The 10,082-nt window shown below is 45.3% G+C and overlaps 1 protein-coding gene across 1 annotated transcript; it reads left to right on the top strand.

Moving 5' to 3' along the window:
• The first annotated feature begins 546 nt into the window (after positions 1–546).
• LOC127765199 (transcription factor Y1-like) lies at positions 547–6,679 on the top strand. Its single transcript, XM_052290045.1, has 3 exons — positions 547–939; positions 1,263–1,392; positions 5,817–6,679. Exons 1-3 carry the CDS (start codon positions 807–809, stop codon positions 6,547–6,549), a joined length of 996 nt encoding a protein of 331 aa, XP_052146005.1. The 5' UTR covers positions 547–806; the 3' UTR covers positions 6,550–6,679.
• The last annotated feature ends 3,403 nt before the right edge of the window (positions 6,680–10,082 follow it).

Raw genomic sequence — 10,082 nt, 5'->3', positions numbered from 1 at the left:
TACTATTAATATATGGTCCCACTTGTCATACACACAGTGTGTCTTGGAGTCCGTGCTGCAGCTGGCTGCAGATCTGTAGTCCGCTGCTCTTCTCTCTCATTGTGTATCATATTTTCCTTAAAATATGTTTATAGCTGGCTAATAGTCTGCTATTGTACTCGCTCTAAACCAGTACGAGTAGTTTAATTATAGTGCTCCGCGCCGTGGCCCAGTTAATCAGAGGGTCGTAGCATATATAGCAGCGCAGTAAATGAACGATCGAGCCGTCGTCCACCGCCGACAACGTGGTCGCTCGCAAGGCCGTGAAGGGGACGGTGGCGAGGCCTCGCGCCACGGCGCCCAGCCACACATACCCCCGTGCGCTCACGTGCCCCCGTCTCTAACCGCAAGTCCACACTCCCCTCCCTAGCTAGCTCGCTCGCTCGCTAGCTACACGTACACCACGCCGCCCGTGCTACTTAGCTAGCCAGCCAGCCAGCCCGTCCTCCTCCTCCTCCTCCTATATTACGGCGCCGTGCAGGCCGTCGTGGGCGTGGGCGCAGCCTCTCCATACTGGAGTACTACTAGCCAACGACTGCGCGCTTGGACGCACGTACATAGGCACGCGTGCGCGAGGAGCTAGCCAGTGCATGCGTAGCCGGACACTACAGGGCGCACTTCGAACGCGCCGGCTGGGAGCTGATCGATCGAGTGAGCTGAGTGGCCAACGCAGCTAGCTAGCTAGGCACGTATACGCCGTCGTCCACTCGGGCCCGCCGCCGCGCGCGCGCGCGAGAGCGAGAACGAGGGTATAGATATCGAGAGGGATGGGGAGGGCGCCGTGCTGCGAGAAGGTTGGGCTGAAGCGCGGGAGGTGGACGACGGAGGAGGACGAGAAGCTCGCCGGCTACATTGCCAAGCACGGCGAGGGATCCTGGCGCTCGCTGCCCAAGAATGCAGGTGCGTGCTCTACGCCCGCCCGCCACCGCCGGAAGTCCGGAACTAGCTAATTTCTTCACACACATGATCTGCACTGCGTATCGATCTTTATTACAGTATATCGTCCTTTATTCATTCCCTGCTGCTGGTCATCACAAAGTGTGCGGTTGATTAAACAGCTTGCTAATTAAAGCTCTAAATCTAGCAAAAATAATAAAAAAAAGCGCACTCTTGCTTCCCAGCTATAGGAGAACTAGTACTATAGCCATAGCTACTAACAAGCTCCGACTGTCACTTGACGCGTTGGTTTGATTCATCGTGTCGTGCCGTCCGGACATATGCAGGGCTGTTGCGGTGCGGAAAGAGCTGCAGGCTGCGGTGGATCAACTACCTGAGAGCCGGCGTGAAGCGGGGGAACATCTCCAATCAGGAAGAGGACGTCATCATCAAGCTCCACGCTACCCTCGGGAACAGGTACACTGATCGATCCATCCCTCTCCTTCCTTTCCTTCTCTGCTTTTCTTTTCCCTTTGTTTCTCTCGATCCTCTCCGACCTGTTCTGCAGCGGCATGCCAATATCAGTGTGGAGTGCCTGAGAAGCGTCCGACCGAGATCAAGTAAAGGCGATGTACTATTCCTACACTGATCATAGTACACACGCACTATACTCCTACAGCAATCACTCCCACGTACTTTCAACGTAATTAAAAGAAATGGGTTCCACTGACAGCATAGGCTAGCTGTACGTTACACTAATAGTGCAAACTCAAGCGTACGACGGGCTACTATTTTTGTTGTCACGTACGTGTGCCCTCTAGAGACATGAGACCGCGCGGTAGCTAGTTTTAACAATAACTTCCAACGAAGACATCGCATTTGACAAGCCTATAAAAGCTTTGTCGTTAATTAACTATCCTTATTTTACTCCTATATGAACACTTTAAGGGTTCTGTATCCGTCAGTCCTTCGGTTGAGAGTTGAGACATTACTGTCACCACATATAGGCACATACAGTAACAGTATTCAGTAGTGTGCATGTGTTGGCTACTCTACTGAGCCCCTGTGTGCAGAGCAGTTGTATACAGTAGACACCAGTAGTAGTAGTAAAAGACACTGGAAAAATATACATACTCCAGCTGCATATGCACGCGTGCATGGTCCCGAATCTCTTTTAGGGTCTGTTTGGCACAACTCCAGCTCCAGCTCCACCCCTCCTGGAGCTGGAGCTCAGCTAAATAGTTTCAGCTCCATCAAAAATGGGAGTAGAGCTGGGTGGAGCTCTCTCATAAAATGAACTAGAGTTGTAGAGCTGGGTTTAGGCAGCTCCACACTTACACTCCAGACCCAACTCCTATAGTTAAATTTAAAAGTTGAAGCTATACCAAACAAGTCTTTAACTTCGAGGTAGTCTCAGGTATTTTTATACTGGTACCTGCAATGCATGCCTTGGCTTACGTGTTTATACGCCATGAAAGTGCACACAGTTTTTGCCGGTCAATTAATTAATCAATTTGGTCACTGTCACATGTGTCACCCAAGCATGTGGCGGAAGAGCCTGGCGCGTCTACAGTTTATGCATGCAGTTAATTTCTACGAGTAGTAGCTAGGCAGGATAGCAACACGTCGAGTGTTACACACATTCCACGCTTAACCCTAAGTAGTGTGGTCGTCTTGTAGAGTTTACTAGTAATTAATTACGAGTTCTTTCGTAAAACGATATACAGTTGGTCCAAAAATATTTTCATGGCTTATTTATATTTGCACCAGTTTGATATACCCTAAGTATTATTTGTGTTGTAGTAGCCTCTTTAAATATTAGTAGTGAAAGCAAGATAATTAAGTTTTCACTATATGATTTTCAAATTAACTTCACTAATTTTTGAGAAAATATTATACCATGACACTTACAAGAAGCTTAAGGACCTGTCCTTTCTACAGTACTACTTTGTACGTCTATAGGCTGTGTTTAGTTCACACTGAAGTTTGAAAGTTTGGTTGAAATTGGTACGATATGATAGAAAAATTCTGTGTGTATGAAAGATTTGATGTGATGGAAAGTTAGAAGTTTGAAAAAAAACTTTGGAACTAAATAGGCCCATAGTTATGTGACATGAGTTGTTCAAATAATGGTGTTTTCGCCAGCAAGTAGTAATAACTAAGTATATGTTAGAAAATGACCTATTTTATACATGTATCAATTTGCAACTTGCTATAAGAGTTCACTATTATTTGGGACCAACCCAATCGCAAGTGCATGTAGGACAAGTTAAATCCAAATCGACCCTACCTTCTAAAGATTCTTAGCTAAATGGCTGTGCATCAGATCATACAACTATAGGATTGCATTATATATATGCCCCCACACAGACCCCAGTAGTAGTCTCCTCTATTCTCTACTCCCATAATATAATTCCCATGACCAGATTGTCCGCTTTATTTTTCTTCTATCAAAAGGAGATGAAGCACGAGGAAAATCCTTGGTTTGGATGCTTTCCCGTGATAAAAGATCGAAGTACTGCTATCCGTAGAAGTCGCGCGTACATCTAATAGTGAACTAGTGATAAGTTATCCTTTCTTAAGAACATATATACTACTTCCTCCGTTTCACAGTATAAGACTTTCTAACATTGTCTATATTCATTTAGATATTAATGAATCTAAACATACACATATGTATGTCTAAATTTATTAACATCTATATGTATGTGGATAATGCTAGAAAGTCTTATATTGTGAATAGTAAACTAGCTACCGTCTTGATTTTGTCACGTCATTCGGAGCGAGCTAGTAGCTAGTTCCTGCAGGTAAGCTAGCTTATTGCTGTACAGTACTGAATAAAGAAAACAATACAGGAGTTTCTCATGACTTGACAAACGAACTATGTCCAGATTAATCTTTAGGATTTGTTTTTTTGCAAGTGGGGAAGTACTTTATGTGTAACGCATTAACTGCTCATTAACGGTAGACGATTCCACACATGTCCGCAAGTTGATCTGAACAAGTCTGCCGCGAGCGTCGGTGCGGGGGGTGGAGGGATCCAACGTACGACAAATGCAATCGATAATCCAAACTCACATGTACTGTAGTACTACGTATTGTGACAAGTGTACGTTTCCCCCTCATGACGAGACACGCCCTAGCTAGCTAGCGAGCTAACCGGCCCTTTAATTTACTCCCTCCGTCAAAAAAAAAAAATCAAACCGTGAGTTTCCATGTCAACGTTTGACCGTCTGTCTTATTTAAAAAAATTATAAAAAAAATTAAAAAGATAAGTCACGCATAAAGTATTAATTATGTTTTGTCATCTAACAACAATAAAAATACTAATTATAAAAAATTTTCATATAAGACGGACAGTCAAACGTTAGCACGGAAACCCACGGTTTGCCTTTTTTTTTTGGGACGGAGGGAGTATGTAGTAACTAGTACTTCCTCTGTTTCATAGTGTAAGACTTTCTAATATTGCTCACATTCATTTATATGTTAATGAATATAGACATATGTATGTGTTTAGATTTATTAACATTTATATGTATGTGGACAATACTAAAAAGTCTTACGTTGTGAAACGAAGGGAGTACGTGTGTTTGGGCGCACGTGACTACTGCTTCCAACAAAACACACACGTACGGTAAAGCCATGCATAAGAGTTTTGGGACTATATATGTATATGGCCTGGGCCTTCCACGTCTCGTTGCGCACACACGGCCGGCCGTTTGTGGGACAAATATTGTTGTGCATGCGCGTGCTTCGCGTGGCTTACGACGAGCATGCGGCCGTTGCCTGCCGCTCGCGTACAGGAGCTGTACTATACTACTGTAAACATATGTTAAGTTTCTAATAGAATATATACCAACACGTACATGAGTAGTTGATCCGAGCATTTATTTGCTGCACATACTGTGCATGCGGTTGCTAGTATAATCAATTTTCCGTTTGTTTTTTGAGGGCCGGACTCGCGGCATGGGTGGGGAGTGTGCATGTTGTTGGCGTCTACCTCGGCCATGTCACGTTGTGGCTAAAACGAACGCAGAGATGCAATGCGTATGTGCCGTGCATGCGTACTTCCGCGGACAGGGCGTACGTACGTGTAGCATCAAAAAGCTAGCTATCGGAGCCATGGCTAAGATTAATTAGCCCCGGTTGATCTGTCAAGGGTACACATAAATGGCAGGAAAACGATCGCTGGGCCGTCAGGCTTAACTGCTGACACATGACCCGTCTCGGCAGCCATGTCACGCTACCCTCGCGAGGTTTTTGCACTTTGGACGCGCTTTTTTTTTTCCAAGTGTATATTTCTCCTTCCTCTTTAAAGGGGGCATGTCCCTCTCACGCAGATCATCATCGCGCTAATGGCGCCCCCTTTTTAATTGGCTAATCATGTACATCTGGCTCACCTGCCGCTGTCCGTGGGCCCCTCCAGGATTAATTGCGGGTCCCACGTAGACCTCATGACTTTTAACTTGACAAATCAGAAATGCAGATTTTGTTGGGAGAGCCGAGAGCGAACGAAACCGGCCAGCCCGTGAGGTCCCCCGGGCCGGCCTTTGCACCTGCCTGCCTGCGGGCCTCGCTTAATTTCTCTACTGAACTTTCCGTTGCTTTCCGCGCTCCGCAATCATACGAACCAGGTCGCCCCACGGCGTATCGCCCGTCCTGGTGTCCATGTACGGGTCGCTGCGCAGTTAAGCGGCGCGCCACTACCAACAGTATCCCCACACAAACTTTATTACGAAGAGCCTAGTAGCAATGGCATCGCCGTCACGTGTAGACGTGCAGTAAATGCGAATACTAGTGTTCCTACTCCTATTTGCTGTGATGAATGATCATGGATCGCGTGATACTTAGATCGAAACAGCTAACCGTGAAAAATCTGGTTTGTCTGCCTGCTTGCACAGGTGGTCCCTGATCGCGAGCCACCTCCCGGGGAGGACGGACAACGAGATCAAGAACTACTGGAACTCGCACCTGAGCAGGCAGATCCACACGTACCGGAGAACGTACACCGCCCCCAGCGAGGCCGCCGTGACCATCGACGTGACCAAGCTCCAGGCCGCCGGGAAGCGCCGCGGCGGCCGGACCGCCGGGCAGTCGCGGAAGGGCGACAAGAAGCGCGCGGAGGACGACCCGCCCAAGGAGACCGCCGCCGCCGACACGCCGTTGCCGGAGTCGAGCCCGCGGCGCGCGCAGAGCGACGAGGCGCGGAGCGGCAGCGTGGTGGTCGACCCGGAGGAGCCGAGCAGCCAGCCCAACAACGGCAGCAGCGGCGGCGGCGGCGGCACGCCGGACGGGCCGTGCAGCGAGGAGACAGCCACTGGGCCGACGTCGCTGGACCCGATGGAGATGGGCCTCTGGGAGGCTGAGAGCGAGTTCGCCGAGATGGAGGCCCTTCTGTGCGGCGGTGTGGCGCCCGACGGCCCCGGGATACCGGGGCTCGAGCCGCTGGACGTCGCGGCCCAGGCGGACGACCTGCTCGACATGGACTGGGACGGCTTCGCGGCCGACCTGTGGGGCGATCCGGCCCAGAGGGGCGGCCTTGTCCAAGACGCGGGCGAGCCAAACGGCTCGATGGGCTGCAGCTCGGACGAGCTCGAGTCGTTCGCGAGCTGGCTCCTCTCGGACTCCTGCTGAATTGAACCTAACCGTGACCAGCACAGCAGGGTTGGCGTCGTGGACTTGTACAAATTTTGCTAGCTTTTTAGTTCTAGTTTGTTTCGTAGTTGTGGGCTTTCCTCTCTCGGTCTCTCGTGCAATGGAGAGTCATTTGCCTCACACGGCATGTAGGCTGTAGTGGAAATCGGCACTTCGGCAGGTTTCACGCGCTGCTGCTGTGGAGTGTAGAGTGGAGGACACCTTTGAACTTGTTTGCACCGTTTTGTGAACTGAACTGAACTTTTGTGTTGGGCTGTTCTAGTTTGTCTCACTGGGTTCTGTGATATCTTTGTGTTTTGTGTTTGCTTGGTTAAGAGGTAGATGAAGTCATAGAACCGTGGAAATAACTTGTAATAAACCAATCATACAATCCAATCACCTATCTACACTATCCTCACGCTGCAAGAGAAATAGAGAACAGAACACCTGTTGTGATACTATATAGTGGTGTGGTATTTACCCAATATATCAGAATCTACGACTCCATGTGATGTGACACAAGTGTAGGATCGAATCACAAAAACTAAGCCAACCAGAGGGGGGTGAATGGTTGGTATACCCAAAAACCGAAAACTTTTAGCGGAAATAAAAGTTACCCTCGAATTCGACGGATCGCGGTCTGACCGAAGTGTATGCGCCGGTCTGACCGCCTGATGAACGTCGGTCTGACCGATGTAGATCGATCGGTCTGACCGTCGAGATCAGCTGCCGCTCGTTGTCACCGCCGCCGGTTTGACCGCCGTACTACCGCCGGTCTGACCGCCGCTTGCCGCCGGTCGGACTGCCGGTATATCGCCGGTTGGACCGCCGAAACTCGGTGAAACACAAATCGAAGAACTCTTAAAGTGGATGACAACTTTATTGATTCTCTCTGTGTTTACAAAGTGCACCAACATCACTTCTTACAAAATTTCGACTAAACTCGAAACCCTAACTCAAAACTCAACTCAATTGCTCTAAAAAGCGATACCGGGAAGCCTCACGCTCCTCCTCTATTTATACATGAGGTAGGCAGCCTAAAGCCACGAACCAAACTTATATTAGGAGTCCTAAACAACTTAGTAAACTCACTAGTACAAGAAAGAAAGTTTACATAACCAATCGTACCAAATTTGGACTCCTTCCAAATTCGACTCCGCATCCCATACGCACACAATACCTCCATCGTATGCCATATAGAATCTCCATCAACAACGTGCATCAACTCTAGCCTAAGTATCCCGCATGATCTCTGACCACCACGGACGTCGTCTTATCCCCAAGCCGACTCCCGGTCTATCACCACAAATACTCTCCCGAGGCATCAAGTCACCTACACATGAAATAAACAAAGAAACCATATTCCGAGACCAAGCTATCTCCAACTTGACTCATTAGTAGCAAACAACAGTATTACATACGTATAGTATCCATCTAGAAGCCATAATTATGAAATAATCACGAATATCCAAATAAACAATCCGAAACCGAAACCGAAACCGACACAGTGTCGGCCGGTCAGACCGCGGGCTACGCCGGTCTGACCGAGCAATACACGCCGGTCTGACCAGCTACCAGAGCGCGGTCTGACCGGTCACATAAAATGACGAATCATGCGATCACCTGTGAAATCCAATCATCTCCAAAACCACTTCGTGAATAAATTCCAAATAACAAAACCAATAATCTCCAACGCCCAATTGTTCATCACAGAATAATAATAAAAACACCTTTGATTTTACAATCTCCCCCTTGATGAACACATTGGCAAATCTATTAAAAATGTTTTGGTGTTTGGAAAAATAAAAACAAAAGTGGTAAAAAGCACATTTTGTACAAATGTACACATCGTGCTCGAAAAATCCAAAAGAAAACTTCTCCCCCTTTTTAAAAGAAAGAAATTCCCAATTGAATCAAAAACATGCTCTTCTCAACAACACTCAAAAAGTTCACCTTGCTTCTACAAAAATCCAAAAATTTTCACATTGCTTCTCCTCCTTTTGATAATGATTTCATCAAGCATAGGAATTATGTTCATTAATGTATAAAAAGCTTAGCATACATATAGCATATCAAGTCACGTGTTGCAATAAAAAGAAGATAAACCCATCTATAATATAACAAGCATGTATTAAAGTATAACCATGAACCAAAGATTTTACAATTAAGCTTGAATCAACAATCAAAATTCATGATTTCATACGATTTATAAAGCAACATCTTAACAAGCATATAGGTTGAAAAATAAACACTAAACACATATACCTATTGCATTTATCACTCTTTCTCAAATAAACTTTAGCACAAAATAACCAAGAAAATTTTTTATAACTTTTCTTTTTCTAGAGCCTTTTTGCTCATATTTTTCTCTTTTATTCCGGGTACGTCCCTGTCGTCAAGACTGTTTCTAGTAATTCGGCACCCATTATTTTGCTCATATCGAATACGTCCTTGTCGTCAAGACTGTTTCCAAGGATTCAGTATTTATTTTCTTATATTTTTTATTCTCTTTTTCACAATGAGCAATTAAAGCTATTTGAGGAATAACAATTCAATAAAGCATATATATAGAGCATTTACAAATCAAACCACATGCTAGCATCAACATTGCATATTTGCTTAATTCAAGTATAGAATTTAAGTGTCATGCATCATCTCACTTAAAAGCAAAATCTAAATCTCATGAAAAGACTAGAATACATACAAGCTGTGCTAGAGACAAATAAACCTTCAAAGTATTGCTAGCATGCACAAGAAAATACCATATGCATAAACAAAGCTCTCTTTTATCAATTTTTCTCATTGTCATATTATTGCTCGATAAAACCATGAGGTACAAACTCCCCCTCAAATCATGCCAAAAGGATGAATTATGCCCAATTCACCACGAAGAAAAGCAAAGCGATTAGAATCCAAAGGTTTAGTGAAAATATCAGCAATTTGCAACTTTGTGTCCAAAAACTGCAATTCAACATCTCCCTTCTCAACATGATCCCTTAAAAAGTGAAAACGAATACTAATGTGCTTTGTGCGTGAGTGTTGAACATGATTCTTAGCAATGTTAATAGCACTAGTATTATCACAAAAGAGAGGTACTTTCTCGAAAGTAAGACCATAATCTTTCAAAGTAGATAAAAGCAAAGAATCTGTGAACAACAACTAGCAGCAGCAACATATTCAGATTCAGCAGTTGATTGAGCAACACTAGATTGTTTCCTAGAAGACCATGCAATCAATGATGTACCAAGAAAATGACATGTTCCACTAGTACTTTTCATATCAATTCTACAACCTCCAAAATCAGCATCGGAATATCCACTTAAGCATATAGAAGATGAAGTATAATACCAAATTCCAAACTCAAGTGTATAATTCAAATACCTTATTATTCGCTTGATCGCTTGACGATGTGAAACACGAGGAGAAGCTTGAAAACGTGCACACAAACACACAACAAATTGTATGTCTGGCCTAGAAGCAGTTAGATACAACAAAGATCCAATCATACTTCTATATTCCTTTTCATCAACAGC

The sequence above is a fragment of the Oryza glaberrima genome, chromosome 3 (genome assembly GCF_000147395.1).
Source record: "Oryza glaberrima chromosome 3, OglaRS2, whole genome shotgun sequence".
Taxonomy (NCBI): Eukaryota; Viridiplantae; Streptophyta; class Magnoliopsida; order Poales; family Poaceae; genus Oryza; species Oryza glaberrima.
Note: the sequence above shows the minus strand (reverse complement) of the source record. Positions and strands in the feature narration are given on the sequence as shown.

Excerpts from the sequence above, each read along its gene's own strand:
- LOC127765199 (XM_052290045.1), top strand. The coding sequence starts at position 807 with ATGGGGAGGGCGCCGTGCTGCGAGAAGGTTGGGCTGAAGCGCGGGAGG. Across the intron at positions 940-1,262 it reads CTCGCTGCCCAAGAATGCAG|GGCTGTTGCGGTGCGGAAAG; the intron begins GTGCGTGCTCTA and ends GGACATATGCAG. Across the intron at positions 1,393-5,816 it reads CACGCTACCCTCGGGAACAG|GTGGTCCCTGATCGCGAGCC; the intron begins GTACACTGATCG and ends CTGCTTGCACAG.